We start from the raw sequence: 20638 nt of genomic DNA, 5'->3' as shown, positions 1-20638 counted from the left end.
CATGTGGTCTCTTTTAGGATGCCACATCATTTATTTCAAACTCAGTGCTAGTCTAAGACTCAGTATTAGTGGTACTAATATGAATGACGTGTTGTGTAATTTATTCAGAGTGAACCTTGGGTCCTCAAAAATAAATTTTACTGTCTCTCATCTGAATTTTCTTGTCACTGATTTTCCTAACAGTAGTAGCCCTGGTTTATACCTTAGGTAGGTACCTGTGAGCTTGACAGCTTTGCCTACCCTATCTCTGTTGGAATAACTGTTGCACAGTGTAGCTCATTTTTTAGCAGGAAAACAGTGTCAGAGTGCACATTTACAAGCCTGTGTAATTTTCTTGCTCTGTACAGGTGCAAATGTTATACTGATCAGCAAATCCACAAACATGCAATGCCATATTTGGAACTATCAAAATATTTGCTAAGTAAAGAATGCTAAAATATGTAATATTTGCAGCTTATTTGGTTGCACAAAAATTAGGTAAAGTAATAGAAACCAATCTATATGTGTTAAAACTATCTTCTAGTTTAGATTCTAGTCAAAAGAATGTGAAAGCATTATTAGCTTTTATGGCACTGTGGTGGGGTGAGCATCGTTCTTTCTAAAGTTCTGTTAGAAAAAACTGAGCGCATTTTGGCATTCAAGTGAATGTGAAGTTGATAAAACCATATCAACACATTGAAATACCTTACTAATGTAAATGAGTATTATTTTTTTTATTTATAGTTTCACTTAATACATTACAGCATTTAGGTTTTGAAAGCAAAAAAAATAATTCATGTATAGCTAAAGCAGCATATCAGCATTAAAGCTAAGATAATACCCTTAGACTGTGGACAGCTTGTTTTAGTAGTAAGAAATAGCTTATATTCTTCTCTTTCTCTGTTACAGTTTTCTTATAGTGCAGGTTTGATTTTTCAGGTACCACTTTACTTTAGGAGTGACCTGTAAGTCATGTGTTATTAATGAATGATCAAGTTAACAACCCTTGTACTAGGTCTGTATTGGTATTTGCTTTCTGTGTCTAATAGATCTGTACTGTTTAATAATTAGGTAATAATGAGCCATGTATTAGTAATGCACTTGTTTGTAATGTGGTCTTTTAGTTATAAAGTAGTAGTACAGCTTGTTACTGCTGACCCCTAAAATTGTGTTATAGTAAAGACACCTCTGTATGATGGATCTTCTATGGATGAAGTTTATTTTTATACATGTGTTGGTATGGCACACGTTTAAGGAATACCTTTAAAGTAAACTTTAGAGACGTATAATATGGAACTTTTCCTCATAATTCAGTTCTTAGAATGGATGTAAGAAACATCGGTTATAACATAAATGTCCTTTTACCCTGTAATCCAGCAGTTTTATCACTGGTATTTAACAATCTCTTTTACGGTATTTTTTTTTTAGTAGGTTAAAAATCAATTATTTTTTCATATTTGTAAAAAATATTGAATATCAGATAAATATAAAAATAGGTTTCAAACTCAAAGTGAGGAAACAAATTGTAAGAATTCAGGAAAATATAAACGGTTTGTATTCTTTCAGAATAAAAAAGTAGACCTTAAATTAATAAATTTGTATCAGAATTTTACTTTATTCCATTGGCTGGCGCTTGTTATTGTAACATTTTTCATCACAATTTTGCTCTGAGTAATATACACTGCTTCCTTGCTGCAATGCATGCCGTGCAAATATACTTCACCTTGCCTGCTCTGAACCTTGTGAGACTGCTGTTGTAAGTATAGTACTGTAGAGTCTATTGTATGTAACTAGTTGAATTTAATTTGTTTTGAGGTTTTGTAAATGAAGTGTGTAGCTGCAGTTTAAAGAAGGAATATATGTGTATATTAGTTTGCATGCTTGTGAGTCATAAGCCTCCATTCCTCATTTTGTGTTCATGGATATTAGCATTATAACAAAGAAGCACTATATTTTGAGCAATAATCAAGATATCTTTTGTGATGCATGTAATTTCCATCCATAAAGAGGTGATAATTTAAAACTAGTACACCATCTAGATAAACTTCTTTGAAGTAAAAATGTGTAACAGGTTTGTAGTACCTAAAATGTACCAGTACTTAGTACGCCAAAGCTTGGATCAGTCAGATGAATTCCTGGGAGTACTGCACAGTGTATTCTGGAGGGATTCTTCTCTTTGAATCCTTTGTGAGTTTTTTTAATTGAAATTAATTTTCCTTGGGTCTGGATATTTCTTTTTGAACCATCCATGTACTCTACATATTGAAATTACACAAACAGTGTAAACAGCCCTTTGCATAGTCCTTAAGCAAGCTCTAAAATACTTTTTGTTGTTGTTTCTGATAGTTCTTACTGGTACCTGAAATGGCAACTGTACATTTTAGATTTGTGTGCATGCTTAGTCTTGCACATGTTCACCGATATATTTTGTTTTACTGCCCCTTTAACTATCACATTAGAGTTTTACAAGTACATGACATTTCTTTAAAACTTAAAAAAATAATTTCCTTAAAGACAGTTACCAGTACACAGTGCCAGACCCACCGTGCGTGACCTTCTATAGAACTGACCTCTGTACATGCTTATTTACATTTTTAACAAAGTTAATCACAGACCCCTTTTCCAGTGCAGCTTCCTGTGTCGATGTCTGCTGCCTTTTTCCTTGGCTGCATTAATGCAAGCATTGTGCTTGTTATTTTGTAAATGGTTCCAATACTTAATAAGTTCATTTGGCTGGAACTGGTGAGAGGTAATCAAGTGACTGTATTTACAGCTGGAATAGGAGACCCGCCAGTGATTAAAAATAAATTCATTAGGAGGTGGGACTGGGTCAATACGCAGTTTGGCAAGGCAGATTCCTACGTAGACATCTTCTAAGTGGAGACGGCGTATACTTAAGGAGGCTTTATAAATCTTTCCAGCTAAGTCCCCTGAGAACACATACCCTGTCCCAGAGCAGAATACTGGGTATCTTTCACTAGGATACAATTCAGGTGGCATGTACCATTTGCTATCTTTATTTCTATTTGGGGCATAGCCTCTCATCAAATAGCCAGTAAAATAATTCTGCCTGGGTGGAAGATCTGGCCTTAGTAACTTTTGAATCAAGTATTCTGTATTGACAAACATATCACTGTCTGTCTTCATAACGTAGCGAGTATATGGACAATGTGTAGCTACCCAGTTCATCCCCATAAGAGTTTTAATGGTTAGGTTGTAGTATGTGTCCAAGTATTCCTGCTGAATGATGTCACGGTATTGTCTACTCTCTTCCACAATAGAACGCTGCAAGTAACCATTGCCATTTTTCCCCAGGCCCAGCAAAAACAGACGTATGCATTTAATTCCTGGTGCTATGGTGTCATTTCCCCAAGTGTGTCTTATGGCATTCCTTGCATCTATTTGGCCTGGTTCTGCTGCTATCAATAGTATTAAGAAGGGGCTCCTGTCTTTGCATTTGTCTGGCTCATTGATGATGTACCGGTAAGGCTGTGTGTTCAAATCACCCCCTGCCCCCTTCTTTCTATACAAGCTGTTATTCGCACTCAAAGAGTTCTCCAGTCCAGTGACTCCCTGCACAGACAGCTCAGCATGACTCAAGTTCAGAGTGACCTGAGGCTTGGGAGGTGCAGGGAGAGTCTCCTTCCAAATGCTCCTCAGTGAGCTCTGATTGGTCTCACCTTTCGGTGAACGGAATCCTCTCACAGTGTAAGCCACAGGGTTCTCTCTCATGCCAGTCCTCCCAGGCAGCCAGTCCACATGGTTACAGAACAGGAAAATGCCGAAAAGAAAAACTAGACACAGGAGGCCAATGATGTGTGTGCGGAAAAGTGACCTCTTAACATTACAAGTCATTTTTTTCAGGAAGCAGTGCCGTCTTCTCCACTGCATGATGCAGATGTAAAATTCCCCGCTGCTTGATTGTCACATTTAATCAAGTCACGTGTGTATTGCAAATGGAGCAGCCGTTATTAAAAAGAAACATTCAGTGTTTCTTGATGCCTGTAGTAGAGCTACATTTGTGATAATGTACCCTCCAAGTAACCCAGTTTGAACTCCTTTTCTGGCTTATCAGCATAATTGGCTGTCATGCTTTCATGCAGTTTCTTAACAGTTCTTCTCTTCAGTTTATGCTTCTCTTGGACATCTGAAAAAAACAACAACAATTTTTCAGGTAAATGCATTATGAGAGTTGGGAAGAACAAACATGGTTGAACAGTATATTACTTTGAATAACTTTTTTTTTCAGTTGCTTTCAACTTGAAGTATTTAATTGCAAGTGCTATATCATTTTCAGTCCTGGGCTTCATTTTGTTTGTTTACTATACAGAACCTTAAAAGATATACAGAGACCATTGCCATGTTATAATCTGTTTATATTGTGCTTCACTAAATTTAGTCATGTTATAAATATATGTAAAATGTATGATTAATACCTGTATTACTTTCTTAAATCCTTTCTGTTTTGGCTAATTGGGTGCATACCAAAAATTAGTACTGTATACGTCTTATCTGGAATGAACAAAGTGGTAGCAAGCTAGTCAAAAGGCCCTTAACAGCTATGTAAATTTTCCCATACACAATATGGTGCTCTTGTAGCTTTGTATTGCTCTAATGGCCTATTCCTATCAGCCTCCTGCTGTGCTTGAAAAGCAAGTGAAAAGATGCATCTGTCAAAATGAATTTTCAGGGTCCAGCAAGCTCCACTGCAGAATCTGCAGACAGTAGCAAATGATAAGTCTTCACCCATCATTCACCTTCAACCTGATATTTGTTTGAGAAAAGGGGTGCCTTGAATGTTTTGTTTTTGCTGGAATTAAAATCTTTTATGCATCCTTAAGAAGATTGACATAAAATGTGATCTTGGAAAGTAAATTCTATTCTGTACCAGAGAGTTAGAATATTTTAGCCTAATATATGTTGCCATTTTATAAATATATGGTCAGTTATGACTAGAGTGTGTTAAAATTTAAATTAAAAATCTATATCCACTCTGGATATAGTTTGCATTTCCCTATGAATGTGTTGGCTAAGAGTAGAATCAATCCAGTCTGACCTTTTTAACAAATGAGCTTACCCTGCTATATTACGATAATGTAGGCCAGCTTCAGAAGCAAAAGCTAGGTAAGGCTTGGTGTATTCCACACCCCTACTAAATGAAAAGGAACGGACTTAAGATTCAAATAATGTAATTGCAAAAAACCAAAAGCCAAAAACAAAAAAGACAATTGCCATGTTGTTAGATATTTAATCAGTATTATATCAATTAAAACTAATTTAAACAAGGAATGGCTTTCATATGTATATATACTTTTTTTGTCTGTCTATTGCCATTTTTTTAGATGTAAAAATACAAATGTTTAACACTTCACAGTTTTCCAAATCTTCACGGACCTGGGTTTCTTAAGTTTTAACTGTATCTGTAAAATTATTTTTCAATATTTTAATCATAAAAGTATTTTTAAAACGTTTTCAGTTGTTAAAAGTTGTATGGTTCAAAGAGTGACATGTTTACTTGACATGCCACGTCTGGCTTTGGGCCCTCTGGCTTATTAATGGAACTTCTAAAGGTCATTTGTGACACAGATCTAACCCATACAGTACCCCTACTTGACACCCATAAACATAAATTAAAGAATCTTTTAAAATCTCCCATATCAAGTACTAGTAAAATTTGTATTCAGGCATGAATAATAGTAATAATATTGTCAAAGTATGTATATACTGTTTGTGTAGTCTATAGCATAAACTTGTGCATCCTAAAATAGATAATGAACACACAGAATTTGCGGGTACTCCATGTTATCTGTTTTAAGTCTTTAATTTCCATAATTAAAACATTGACTGTTGCTTATAACCTAGTAATTATTTACATTCTAGTATTTTTGTTCATTCATTTTAGTACTGAATTATATACTGCTGTGTTGAAATTAGTAGTTTTATTATGTGTTGGTAATTGAGGTAAAAAGAATACATAGAACTGTCTGAAAGATGCATAAATGAGCATTGACTAGATTATGCAACAGCCACTAATCTCTTTAACAGGCTTAAATCTTTTTCCATGTTTATGTCTGTATATATGTAGTGTTTTTTTTTTAATGCTAACACAATTTGTTTTGGAGTATTACTGTACTTACATTGACAAAACTGACTTGTATGTTGATATCACTATTTCTAGTCCAATTAAGTGAGATACAGTAGAGTGTTTGGTCTAAACCCTAAAATTGTATAATTGTACTTTGGAAAATATAAGATTGTATGTCAGAAATGGTATAGGATATACAATTCAGTTAATGTGATTTTACTGCATGATCTGTTTTGATGGTTGAGCTCACGGCGTGTCATATCAGACGCAATTTATTGGACCTTTCAATTTACTTTGGTTTTTGTACATCTGGTCTGATGCGCATAAAGTAACGTAAAGTGTTTTCAATTTTCCTGTACATAAACATAGTTAAACAAAAGTAAAAAAGTACAATCATTTGAAATGTAGGATCATTGCAGGATCATTATGACCCAATTTAATCTAGGGGATGTAGGGAAAACAAAATATGTTAAAACATAATAGCAGACAAGCTGATCGATTCCATTGACCGTTGCAAAATACTGTATTTATTTTACAATTCAGTAATTAACTATTAGGAAGCGGCTTGGTTTCAATTTGTCAGTTCTTGTGGGTGGACGGAACGATGGGAGGTGGTGCTGGGAAAGGAATCAGATCCATTGAATTTCTCTGCCTCGCTGCTCTGAATTACATGATGCACTTTTAAGGTCTTCAGAAAGACAATAGGCCTCTTGTGACAACAAATCAGTAAAAGAAAAAAAATACTATTATCGTTAAACATACCTCTTCCTGTTGTAATTTTTTGACGTAGGTAGACAATTGTGCTTTCTGCAGGAAGGGGTGGCACGCCATCATTCCATGAACGAAAAAAAAATTAATGTTTTTCCCCTAATCACATGTACATCCCCTTGTGTTCTTTCTTTTATTCTTGGCTTCCCATCCGTCCATCTGTCAGTGTCAGACTGCAGCCATCATTTCTGTTCCTTTTCGTAGCCCAAGGTTTCTTTTTTTCTCAGTTCTTGTGTGTATTGCTCTTCTAAGAATGTTTAGCCTGCTTAGTAGTTTTTCTTTATTTAAACGTCGTGCTGACTTGATTGGCAAAAGGCCAGTTGGTGAACAAGCCCCAACAGCTGCAGTTAGACTGTTTTGTTTTCCCGTTACAAAGAGGTTTGCTTTATCTGTCCAGTATCCATTCCTCCACTGCTTTAGTATTTGATCGCAATCTCAGACAGCCACTACTTCAGGCTGTACCACTCCTTTGCCATGGCAGAGAAAAGCAGGTTCTTTGCCCATCGTAGAGAAAAGCAGGACAAAAAAATCTCTTCTTTACAGCAGCCAGTGTGATGTGATTTTCCTCTGTTGAAAGGAATGAAGAGCTCCTCTGCTGCTCTGGGAAGGCAGCTGTTTAACTGTGGACTTAGACACCGTTTCAGTGACAGAACATTCAAACGTCACTGCTTACTTAGCAGGGGTTCCCACGTGACCTATTCATATTCATTTCCTCCCTTCTACAGTCTAAACCTTTAACTATTTCCTTGCACAAGACAGGAAGAGTGTGGCTTTATCTTATAAACAGTTTTGAGAATACAGCCGAGATATCTAGTATAATTACTCTTCATTATTTTGCTTCTAGCTTTTTTCAGTTTTTAGTCTCATGTAAATGTCAGTATTTCCTGTAGACTGGGTGTGAATATGTAGGTTGCATTAGCAACAGCACGTAAATCCTCTTTATTTAAAACTAATAGATAAAATCTAAGAAGCTATCATAATGTTTGCTACTATTTGTTGCACTGATGCATTGCATTTTTGTGCATTTGGTAAAGAGGTTAAAGTGAATCACTATTTATATGGCATTCATTTCTTGTCTGTGACCTTTAACAGGCTCAGTGTTTAAATTAATAACCCCAGTGCTGTCACAGCTAAAAACAACACTCAGTAATGGCTTGCTGAGGGTTTGAGTGTGTATATAAAAGATTATTCTTTACAATGTATTTGTTTTTATATGGCGTTTAAGAAAATGTTGTCCAAAGTAGTCTTTTGGTCAATATTCAGAATGGCTTTTGCTATTTATTTTTGGATTTACAATTCACAAGGTATTATTTATTTTGTAGAAAAGTAAAAAGTTTTAATAGCTTTTCTTAATAGTGTAATGGTGGTAATTGCATTATCAGTACAGTATGTCAGAGTATTATTGCAGAATAGAGATTGAGAATTTTCACACAAGTCCTAACTTTGATATGTTTTTTATGACATTTTTGGAATATTGGATTACTATTCAGTGGAATTTGAAATGTTCCTTAAGGTTATAATTTTCATTTAATTTGTGTTATAATGGCTTTGTGTTGTTGTTTTTTCATTCTACACTGTGCTGTTCGACAAGTGCACTTGAAGCCTTCCATATATTTATTCAGGTTTTCACCTGTTTAGAAAAGCCCAGACGATTACCATGCTCATTCTCGCCATGACACTGGGCTTTATTAATATGAGGTTATAAGGTTTGTGACCTCCATCTGTCTAAAATTGTTGGAATATTTGTTTTTATTTTTTTAATATTTTGTTTAATTACATTAGTTGTAAAATTGTGATGAAATATCAATGAAGAAAATTTGAAATGTTTTTAAGCCCCTACCACATATGTCCATTTTGTCGAATTTTAGGGTTTGACATTAAAATCTTTTACTGTTAAAAAACATTTAAAAACACCTAACTGATAACCTTATTGTTAACATATAAAAACCTCGGTTACTGTGGTTTAACAGCTATTATAGTCACTGTAAGGTAATAAGAAATAAGGTAAAGAAATACTAATTCCAGTGCTAATTTTTTTGTATTCTTATTGCCTCTTGTTAATGTTTAAGGGTTTGAGAAGAATGTTGAGTAAATGTATATCTATAATTCAGAATGGCAGAGAATGTAAAGTGAACATGTCTTATTTTTAAAAATGAGTAAATTGTAAACATATGAGAATTAAATGGACAGTTATTTTTTAACCACACAAACATACAATGGATTATTTGAACAAATATGTAAAGAATCAAGGGTACAATTAGTGTCTGAAGCATAGGCAAAGATGTGTATTCTGATTCCCCTACAAATGTTTTTCAGCTTTGTAGAGTTTATCCACATGTTAGAAAGCAAAGCAAAAGGTTTCCTCTTTAGGTTAATGTTAAGTTTTTGTCTTCTTTCTGTAATACCATGACAGCGCAGTGAACTAGTGATTCTGAATTAGTGTGGGCCTTTTTCCCCCCAATAAATATTTATAAGCGAAATATAATTTGGTACAAATAGAGCAAGCTGTTGTTTGGATGCTTAAAGAAAAGACTTTAACCTGAACTATAGCACAGAAACGCGGCATAGCAAAATTGACAATTTGGAATATCTTGAAATAGAAAGAAACCGTTGAAGTACTTAGGAATCAGCAGCAAACAGGTTGGCTGAGAAAAACAACTTCAGTTGTTGATACAAGAATTATCAGAGCTGTGAAGAAAAACTGTAAATCGGCTGTTGCTTAAATGACCAGAAATGTCCACAGTGCAGAGGTGAATCGCATTTTTTAATGCCATCTACGATGAGCCAGTAGCATCATTGGACAAAGTGTTATGGATAAATGAGACAAAGATAAACCTTTACCAAAATGATGGCAAGGTGAAAGTGTGGAAAAAGGAATGAAGTATAGATGATCTAAAGCATACCACTACATCTGTGAAACATAGAAGAGGTTGTGTTATGGCTTGGGCATGCCATACTGCCTCTGGAACTGACTCACTTATCTTTATTTATGATGAAGTTGAGTGACTTCAGAAGTGTACAGAAACATCTTGCGTGCATGCCTCCAGACTTATGCAACTGGTACTTCATCATGCAACAGGACAAGGACCCAAAACACTGCCAGAGCAACCAAGGAGTTCATCGGGTGAAACAATGAAAAATCTTAGATTAGGCAAGTCAATCTCTCTATTTTAATTTAATTTAGCATGCATTTCTCTTTCTGAAAAGTAGACTGAAGTCAGAACCCCCCCCCAAACCAAACAGCAACCAAAAATGGCTGCAGCAAAGGCTTGGCAAAGCATCTCATAAGAACAAATCAAGTGTCTGCTCATGTCAGTGGGTCACAGACTTGATGCAGTTAATGTGTGCAAAGGATTTGCAAGCGAAGACTAAGTTTTATACTTCAATACTTTGCTTTGTTAATTTTTTCCAGTGCTTACGCTGACCTAAGATTATCAGAAAAAGATATTATTCTAAAATGTAAAAGCATATGTGACATTACGCGGGGGCGTGTCCAGTGTGGAGGTGGGGTCCTGGAGGGAAGGGTGATGCCTCACCTTGGTAGTCACAGCTTTTCTGGTGATTAGAAGATGAGCCACAGCTGTGAAGACACACTGGACATCCCCGGAAGGGGAGGATTATTTTCACGGGCAGCCCCGGAGAGGATTGTACCTACGTAAGACGTTATTTTTATTTTTTTTCCGGCCTGTCCCGTCAGGCATCTTCATTAGGGCAGGGCAGACCTTTTTCACACTTGAGTTATTTTGTTTTTGGCCTTATTCACCTAGCTCTTCCAGACTGAACCCTGTTTAAGTCCAGTCTGGTCACCGCTGTGCTAGTGGTTCTTCTTTTTTCCGGGCTGGACCCCAGTGTATAGGGCAAGCCCAGCCTGGATGTCGCGATGCACAGCAGAACATCTTCCTTTTTGCTTTTTGTTTCTTTTTTCACTTTCACTTCACTTTTTTTGTGTTATTTCCGGTTCCTGCTAACCTCACACCGGTGCTTCCAGTTAGGGATGTTGACTTTTTACCGGTGCTCCCCATGGCTCCGCCCGCTCTCTCATTGTTACACGTCTAGATATAAGAGGGGACCTCCTATACTTTTACTTCATATACATCTTTTCATCTAAAATCTGAGTTGCTTGCTTGAGTGTACAGCAAAAATAGTAACTTTGACTTCACTCTTCCAATACTTATGAAGAGCACTGTATATGTTGTCCATCTTTTTAAACATACTTTAGCAAATCACTGGGTCTGAATATGAGTTGCCCTTGCAGTAGTTTTTTGGTTTTCTTTCTGATTTGCCAGATTATTACGATGTTTCCCCAAAGTATTTTAATTCATCCTTGCACAGTGTACCTTAAGGTTGCGTTGATAGGCATTAGAAGTTTTGTGCTTTCTCACATCATGCATTTACTGTGTGACAGAGGGATCTCTGTCGCTGTCCACAGGCGGTACAGTACACGACACGTAATATTCACCTTAAGTAACACACGTTCATGCATACTTTCCTGTCGGCTAGCTAGCTCATGAGGGTGCACACTCGGGGCTTGGCTAGCATTTGCTTACTCCATACATGCAAAACATTACCACATTTTATTTCAAAATCCGTTCCTGTTATCTGTTGAGACACAAACACAAACTCTGAAGGTCTATTTTTATGTTTCTGTTTCTTAGTACTTGGCTATGTGAGAGAGCACTCTTTCTGTGGTCTTTTTCCATGTTGCAGTCAGACTTCTAGGTATGGTGGCCTCATTGGTCCAAACCCAATACCAGTTTTCAGCTTGGCTTTGTAGTGTCAACGCTGAGTGGTGCATGCGCACATCTTCTGGTAAAGGAAGTACCATTTTTACAGATGGTTAAAAATGAGTAAAATGTTTTCAGGGTTGGTATTTGGCACCCCTCCTGCCCTCCCTGTGACATACTGTATATTGGTTTATGAACACATTAATGTACCTTTCCTAAAAGACTGCAAGGGCCACGAAAAGCTCACTTGTCAAAAGCTAGCAATATTGAATAATGGATGTCTTCAGTTCAAGGTTAAAGGTAGCGATTCCAGTTAAACAGGTTGGTTGAAACTGCATAAACTTGAAACTTAAAAATTGCTGCATTAAAAAAAAAAACAATGCCTCTCAGTGGAAAAGAACGGGTTATTTTGCATATTAATTATTCCATTCATAACCTTGTCTTCAAGAGTCTGCCAGGATAGTAGTATGTTTAGGCTTTTCTATGTGCCCAGATTAAATTTGCTGACATGTATTGATTTTTTTAAGGAAAGCAGTTAGAGACCCAGACCTTCAAAAGGAATCATTGGAATTCAGAGCCAGTTGGAGCTGCAGTGCATCAATGTCCTAATTTCTTCATATTCATAGCTATTAAAGATTCACTGTGTGCGTGCACTTCCCATCTAAGAGTTTTTGGTTTATCAATACAGATTCTGTTGAGTTACCGTGCCCTTCAAATGTATTGGGACCGGAAACTCAAAGCTGTTTTTTGTTTTTGTCTTATGTAATGTGTGTATGATTAAGATTAATATGAATAAGTGTCATATACATTTTGTTTTTGGGTATTAAAACATACTTTGTGCTAAACCCAGTGATTTTATGTCGCCATAAGTACTGGGACACATTCACTTTAAGTAAATGTCAGAGGGTAAAAGTCATTATTTGGCTGTCTTTCCCTTTGAGACAATAACTACATTGAGTGTTTATGCATTCCTTTATGCATTTCTGTTCCTGCGTATGCTTGTGGTGCATTGTTTGGGTTGTTGTGATGGTGCGTTACTTCATTCTGCTCATCCAGGCACAATTCATAGTGTAGCATCAGGATCTAGCAAGCCTGCTGTGGTTGTGGACTCTGCAATTAGAGTAGCTAGGACTATGACAAGGTTGTTGACCTTCAAGGTTCTGATCAATACCAGGCGTCTTCCACCCATTCCTAATATTGGATTAAGTAGAAAATATTCCCGGATTGGTGTACTTGGTTACAATGCAGTCTTGTCCTGTTTCAGTAATTCTAAAATTTTTACAGGAACTCTTTGGAAAAAGGCATGCCCCCCTCTACTCTTAAAGTTCATCTTGTGGGCATTTATATGTGCCATGGGAAAATGACTTGGTATCCCCAGGGATGCAGGGGGGCTAAAGGATGGGGACACTAGCCACCTGGGTTGATATCAGGTTTACTTGAATGACATACCCATTTAAGGACATGTTAAATAGAGCAAAGTTTGATTTTGAAGTTCTGAAATTGATTGTAAATCAACTGTACAATCACTTCTGTTGTACTTGATAAAATTCATAAGTATTTTCATAGGAATATGCCAGAGTAAGCTTGTATTACTATTTTATCTAATTTTAGCTATATCTGTCAATGTTAAAGTTGCACAAAATAGCACTGTAGCTCTTCTCTATGTACATAAACCTCCTAAGAGTTTAAGCCTTCCTTTTGTGTGTACTTTTTGTCCTCTAATTTGAGGAGCCTCTTCCCTGCAGGAATGAATTTAATTTGAACCCTACAGAATGTCCTGATTTACAGATTTGAACAATGAACCTTTCTTTATGGGAATTTCCAGAGTAGGCATGAGCCTAAATATATATCCTAATATTACTTAATATTATTGAAATGGGAAAAATGCACAGGCAAGTTTTGTTTTTTTTAAATTAAGCTTTTTTGAATGTATTTAATTTTATCTACCATTTAATTAATTTATGATTTCTTTTGGTTTAAGTAATAAAAATAGGAGGCTGATAAGTGGAAAAAGAATATTTAAAAAAGATTAGTAGTATGGTTGTGTATACACAGACAAATATCCCTTCAGCTGGGTGAATACATGTTATTACTAAGGATATTGTAAACATCTAGAGGGGAGAATCACATTGTTGTTTTATATATTAATTACTAGTAAAATACTTTTTGTAGTTTGTGAAAAATATTGTAATGTTTTGTTACTTTTTTCAGGAAGGGGCTTCAGCCAGAAAAGCGCAGACACCAACAGTACAGCCTGTACCAAGACCAGGTATTAATCTAATGTTGTTAGCTTTAATTAATAACAGTTTTGTTGTGTGATAAGTATTTAGAGTGTGTCAGAATGTTTGTGTGCATATGCATTTGTATGGATTATTTACAAATTTAAATGGCTATTTTTCTTTCTAGAATTGAACATGGTAATAGGACTTTATCTGAAATCATTTTATGCATGTTTTTTTTTTGCACAACAGGGAGGGAGAAGTAGTTTAATGACTGTTTCATATGTCAACATTCCATATTTCATGTTGTTGTTTAGCAGTCTTTGACTGTTGAGAATGTGCATGACATGTTTGTTTTCCTGTTAGTTTGGAAAAGCAGTGGGAGTATATTCCTATCACCTTAAAATGCTCAATTTTCTTGTGTGACTACTAATATTCTTTTTCTTGTCAGCAAGTTTAATTATGCATATATATTTCTGTTGATATTTTCTAGTTTTATGGGGTCTTAGTTAAAGCTTTTGCAATATCTGAAGCACAAACCTTATATGTCATCAACAAGATTTTACAATGTGGAAATTTTGTTTCTATATATGGAATAGCATCTTTGGTTGGAAACAGAAACACAGCTTTGTTGGGGTCCTTTAACAGTGTATCTAGATTAATGGAAGCATTAGAGCTCACTATGATTTTTATACTTGTTCTCATTCCTTCTCTGTTGAAAATACTTTTTTTTTCAGATTTTCAACAAATGTCTGTTTTTACCGCATTGCATAACCAGAGTACAATCTGTACTTTTATAATTTTACTTTGTGGACACCTTTACTAATATACTAACATTAGTACATACTTCCTATATACTGTATACCAATATACTTCAGAAAATAAGAAGCAAGTTCAGACATCTGCAGCTTTTAGTCTGTTAATGTTTTTTTATAGATTGATATTCACCTGCATAAAGGACCTACTTGAACTAAACACAATTTTGGTTCTTTGAAAGCTTGTCAAAGCTTCTAAAGCTCAAAAAATGTGCAAAACATTTAAGCCAGAATAAATCAAATAAGATCAAATGTTCTTAGGTTTCAGTAGGGTGGTTTTAGGGGTGGGGGGCTCATTATGCACTACATAATAGAAATGTTTTCTTTTTCAGTTTAGAAATCTAAACCTGGAATTGTTAGAATTCTTTTGCCATTTTCTTTTTTCCTCCTCAGGAATATATAGGATATATAGGAGTGCCTAATAAACCTACTAGATTAACGTTTTTCTTTTCTCACTGACATTTGCCCAGCTGCTTTTTATTCAAAAGATGTCAAACCTTTGTTGCAAAAGTTCAAAAACTGCAACCACAAAAAAGTTACGTATGTTGATGTCTTTTAGTACTTTAGTATATATAAAGTGAAAACTTTCATATGCTAACAGTTTTTTTATTCTTGTTAGTTTCTCAAGCCAGACCTCCTCCAAACCAAAAGAAAGGTAAGGTGTTGTGAGATTTGATGTGTCCATTTTCTAAACATCAAATTAACTAATGTAGAAAGAAAGATGCAAACCTTTAAACTTCTACCTAACCTATTCGAACAATCCATTTTATTTTGTTAAAAGACTGATAAAATAGAGTTGTTGCTTACAGTTAATGATCCATATTGTTAATGATCTGTATTGTCAACACTTTGGTGATCTAAGGTTTTCATTGTTCCTTTATAAACAATTCTCAGATTGTCTACTAAGAAATAGTCCCAGACTGTCCTTTTTTCAGGATAACCTATCTCTCAGCTAATTTCATTTCACTACATGGTCATACATTCAAAAGTAGTGACATAGTTTAATTAGTTAGTGTTTAGCATTTATTTGCCCAAATATTTCTGCTCCATTCTTCATTGGAAACCTCATAATTGCTTCAGAACCAATGTGAAAGCTGTTATATTTAAATGAATCTTGAGGAACATTATTAAATGTGTTATATATTTAAAAATCTAACAAAAGTTCATAAACATCACCAGTATATTGTCAGTAAATTTGATACTGAATAAAATTATGGCAACAGATAAGGAAATCAGTCTAACTTTGCTTTACTGATCTTTACTGATAAGTATATAAAATTTACAAATGTCCGATATATTCCTGCTTTATGTGAGCTTTAAAAGAGATTAATTAAAAGGAAAAATAAGGAAAAATCTGGATATCAGTGCACTGAAAGAGGCCGCATCCCACTCTTGACTGGCAGAACAACCAAAACGTTTTATCTACCCTTGTAGTACAATTCTCATTTGCAGGCTGTTAAGTACAAATTTATGATACCTAAGTGTTGAAATCACAACAAAAACAGTCAGGTTATCTACCCTATTTCCACAATATATAAACATGCATTGTTTTCTGTATTTCTGACTGTAAAACTGCAGAAGTGAAACAGTTCCTCCAGATGCTACAACTTAAATTTTCTTTTCTAGGATCTCGAACCCCTATTATCATCATACCTGCAGCAACTACTTCATTAGTCACCATGCTAAATGCAAAAGATCTTCTGCAGGACTTAAAGTAAGTAAATCATAAAACAGTGTCCAAAATGTCTATATTAATTTATAATTTAAAGAAATTATACATTTCTTTAAAAAGGTGAGTATATGATCTATATGGCTACTGAATATGTCTGATTGTTTAAATTACTTTCAGCCTTTTGTCTGCCATTAGTAGACAAAGTAGGATTAAACCAGTATCTTATATATTCTTAGTATAAGTAAGAAAAAAAACGAATCCTTGTTGAAATCACTATAATGCTATAATTTCATATGACTTATTAAATTGTTAGAATTTCCCCACTGAAGACAATGTATTATACAATGTTGCCTTTAGAAAACAATTCTTTTTTCAAATTTTTAGACGGCCAGGATTTTGAATGTTGTCTTTTTACAATTGTGATGGAACATTTGACTTTGATTTTTAAGGGGAAAAACGTTACTGCCTTGTACTGAATGGCACGTTGATGTATTGGATGCCTTTAGGATCAGACATAAATCCTGTGACATGCAATCCTATGAAATCCCTTGTGGAAATGGTTTGCATTTAAAATGTCCAATTAGTTATCCTTTTCTGGTGTTCACAGAACAGATCTCTTGTGGAATAAGTAAACCATAACCTTTGGGGCTTAATTATATGAAAACTACTTGCAAAATAATGAAGGATATTTCTTAATTATATTTAGTGCAACAGAAATCATTAAAATGTCTTAATTGTTTTTGAAATGCTTTAGAAAGCTTGTTGTTTGAATTTTATTGGATAATATTCTGCTTTTTTTCTAACTTCAGTCCGAGTTCAAAAAGTCAGTGAATCAATATTAGTAGTTGTTTATTAAGTCAGTCTAGTCAGCTGTTCATAAAGATCATAAAACCAGGCTAAAATTCATTCTGTGATCTACCACTGCTATCGACCCTCAGCTTCCACTGCAGTATGTGATCTACACAGACATTAATGAAGGCAGCGCTGTTCAGGAATGATGTTATTTGAAAAGATTTCTCATTTTGCTAAGTATTCTACTGGTAATTAAGATTTTTCAGGGGAGGGTTACTCTGCTACTATCCCTGATCTTAGCCATTTTCACACTTCTTGAGAAATTTCTTCTAATTTTTACCAGGTTTCCTATGACTTCTTTCTTTGAAAAAGAGCACTAGTGGTTTAGCTAGAATTTTGTTTTGGTATCAAGTCATTTTGACCTACTTGATTATTTGATTATGATTATTTCTCATACTCGTTCACTCCCTTTATTACTCATTATGAACGTTAACACCCATGATGGTTCAACACCAGCCACATGAAAAAGAAATGCTTTTGCATGTACTGTGTTTGAGATGTCATAATGTTCAGAGAGTGAGATAAAACCCTCAAAGTAATCAAGCCTTTCTCTTATATGATAAACCCTCTCTCCCAGAAATCAAACATCATAATTCAGTATGGAATCAATTGTGCTAATGCCTATTTTGGAGAAATTCCTTTTGCATATCTTTAAAAACCATGATTTCTGAAAAGAAACGTAGTCTACAATGATATCTGCACCCCTTCTTTATTCTATGAAAAGGGAATGGGGGGCACATACAGCTGTCACTGAAAACCCTGGAGAACTACCACCAAAATCTCAAGATGAATCTTCACAGCAATGGCAAAAGTATAGAAGAAACTCCTCCATCTTCACCAAAGCCAAAACTTGCAAGGCAGCACTGGTGCTTCAGTGAGCTAAATGTGCAGTGTCTGCATACCAGTCAGCTCTCTAAACAAGTCATCTTTTCCCAATTTAGCCAATTTCAGTGAACTAAAAGTGACCAGTAAGGAAAGGATATTTAAGAAGAATATCAAGATAGCCACAATTCAGAACTGGTAGGAGCAGGCAAACACATTTCTTTGTCACCGTATTACTTCTCAAATTGCTGTTCATTCAGAAGAAAATTATGAGTCTGGAAGCAGAAAAATTTATACCAACAAACCTTCAGACAGTCTTCATCCCTACATCATCTGCTTCGTCAGTCAAAGATTCTGTCAAAGTATCAGACTACTGAGCCCATGAATGACTAGACCTTTATGAATGACTAGACTGTGGCCTTTTTTTAAAACACTAATCTGTTTAAAATAACAAAATATATTTTACAGTATTAAAGTACAGTACAGGAGAACATTGTTACTGAAGAAATTGAATGTTTTTCTAGATATGAAATACATATCCTTATTAGTCACTGGCCTAAACACAGATGTAAGTGTTTTACAAGAGCTGCTTGAGAATGGACATTGAATGAGCATCTTTCAGGAGTATGGTATACTGATTTGTGTTTCCTTAAAATACCATTTTATTTTATGTTGTCTACACAGCCCCACAACTAGATACTGCCCTGCAAGTTAAATGTTGCATTTTAGGCAAGCACAGTTAAGAACAGAATGTGAGACTTGACATGCATTAAAAAGTTGAAGTTCAATTAAAATGACATTTTGAATATTGTTTAAAATAAAGATCTAAAAACCACACCAGCCACTATTAATGCTGATAAATTATTTTCCTGCCATTTATAAGGATGTAATTAATGATGTTCACTTGGATAAAGTTTTTTTTTTTTTAAATGCATTCAGAGGTATGCATTGCAATTAAAAATCTGCAGATTTGTCAGCAGGCTTGCCCTGAGATTAAAAAATAATATCAAAGATTATAAAATACAACTGATCAATTGGTCATGTTTATTTTCTCACTGCTCTTTTTAATGCTAAAGCTTTTGGATCCGTCTCATAATTATGTGTGATGAGGGAACATTGATCTAGGTAACTCTGGTTGCAGAAATCGGTGCATCTCTCAAACTGATTTCCTTTGTCAAGACAACAGGTTGTGGGTTTGATTTGGTTTTCTTTCATGTTTTGTTGTGCAGGGATTTGCCTGGAAGCCACACTTTCAGTTCCTGTCAGAAATACCAAAATGCTAATACTTTTACTGTCATCCATTTTATATGTATGTATTAAGTTATGAATGGTTTAAATATTCATTATTTTACTATAGGTATACTACCTGAAATTCCTAAAGACCTAACTGAAGTAATTCAGTATTTTCTAATAAAGTTTCTTCTTAGATTTTTGTTTTAAGCAGCACCTCTGCCTTTATATATATATACACTATGAGCTGTCAGAACCTAAATGTTCCTTCAAATGTTATAATTAAATTAAAACAAGATTTTTAATAATGCTCTTAAAGAGCAAATAAGTAGGTCTACCAGTGTTTGGAAATAAAGACCCATAAAGACCCAGCATCATGAGATTGATTTTAAAAGCTAAATTACGTTTGAAAATGTAAGCTAAGGGCTTTTAATTTGATTAAATTGCCTGCACATGTGCATGTTCATATGTATAGATAATACAAATACATCGTAGTATGTATGTCAAAAGAGTAATTGCCATTGCAAGTGTTTTATAAGTCCATAACACTATGAAATAGTCTTGAAGTACAAACTCAATTGTTCTCAGTTGACACATAAATGGAGCTGGAGATATTTAAAATGCCCTTAAGATTAGTTTTAGAAAATTAGAAAGTCTACGTTGTAAAGCACAGAGCAAGCCACGTCTTTATGCTTAATCCCACACCACTGTTCAGTGTGAAAATGCTGATTGAAAATTGAAACTGAAGAATTGTTTGGGGGTTATTTTTGTTATATTCAAGATGTGTATTTTCTTCACTGGTTATGTTTGCTAATTATAATTGCTGTGTTTGAGCTAAGCTTTGTCTGATAATTATCCCGCCGTGTTGTAGTTTAGATCTGATTTTAAATGGTGGGACTGTAAACCTGTTTCCATTGTAAACTATTGCTCACAGCATTGCTTCAGGTTGTTTGCATCTGGTTCACAGTTTCATTTCTCTCAGTAGGTAGCCATTTGGCAACCACTTGGTTATCCAGTGCAGAATCATGCTTTTGGCTAGCCATGCTTTATCTTAGTTTGTGTATGCAGAGGATGGGCTTTTAAACATAAAGCACTAAAACACTTCAGGTAGTTATTCTTCATAAATATACTTACTGGTTGAATGGGATTTCTGGAAAATATATTTTTGCCTTTAACTTGAGAATTTTTTACCATGCCTCTTGGAAAACATTTTTCTTTAATTTTGAGAGTTGTTTCTTATTAAAACTTCATGGAGTAGTTGCTGTATCTTGCCCATTACCCATCTCGTTAATATAGTCCCCACTTATGATTTAATAGTGTACATGGTGGAGAAAATCTGACTTCATGATCCTTTATACATTTCTTATCTGAATCTTTAGGTGTACATAGGTACTAGGTGTGTTTTAAAAGGTGTTTATTTCAAACATTTAAGGATTCACTGTTAACTTAACAGCTGACTTTTATGGCATATT

The 20638-nt window shown here is 34.9% G+C and overlaps 2 protein-coding genes across 3 annotated transcripts in view; one reads left to right on the top strand and one right to left on the bottom strand.

Moving 5' to 3' along the window:
• Window positions 1–20638, top strand: part of cdc73 (cell division cycle 73, Paf1/RNA polymerase II complex component, homolog (S. cerevisiae)) — a 73792-nt gene that overhangs the window by 40486 nt on the left and 12668 nt on the right. For both annotated transcript variants that reach the window (XM_015355571.2, XM_006634867.3), the window contains exons 11-13: window positions 13768–13825; window positions 15210–15245; window positions 16217–16304. In XM_015355571.2, coding sequence (XP_015211057.1) covers window positions 13768–13825; window positions 15210–15245; window positions 16217–16304 — 182 coding nt within the window. The remainder of the gene's footprint in view (window positions 1–13767; window positions 13826–15209; window positions 15246–16216; window positions 16305–20638) is intronic.
• On the bottom strand, window positions 697–7487 carry LOC102683530 (beta-1,3-galactosyltransferase 2). The gene is made up of 2 exons (XM_015355572.2): window positions 6827–7487; window positions 697–4126 (listed from the first exon to the last, which is right to left on the bottom strand). The coding sequence occupies exon 2, from the start codon at window positions 3868–3870 to the stop codon at window positions 2587–2589; it is 1284 nt and encodes a 427-aa protein (XP_015211058.1). The 5' UTR covers window positions 3871–4126; window positions 6827–7487; the 3' UTR covers window positions 697–2586.

This window comes from Lepisosteus oculatus, chromosome 9 (genome assembly GCF_040954835.1).
Source record: "Lepisosteus oculatus isolate fLepOcu1 chromosome 9, fLepOcu1.hap2, whole genome shotgun sequence".
Taxonomy (NCBI): Eukaryota; Metazoa; Chordata; class Actinopteri; order Semionotiformes; family Lepisosteidae; genus Lepisosteus; species Lepisosteus oculatus.
The sequence above is the reverse complement of the archived record's forward strand: the minus strand, read 5'-3'. Positions and strand labels throughout refer to the sequence as shown.

What these genes read in the sequence shown, in the direction of transcription:
- LOC102683530 (XM_015355572.2), bottom strand. Translation starts at nt 3,870, where the DNA reads ATGCAGTGGAGAAGACGGCACTGCTTCCTGAAAAAAATGACTTGTAAT.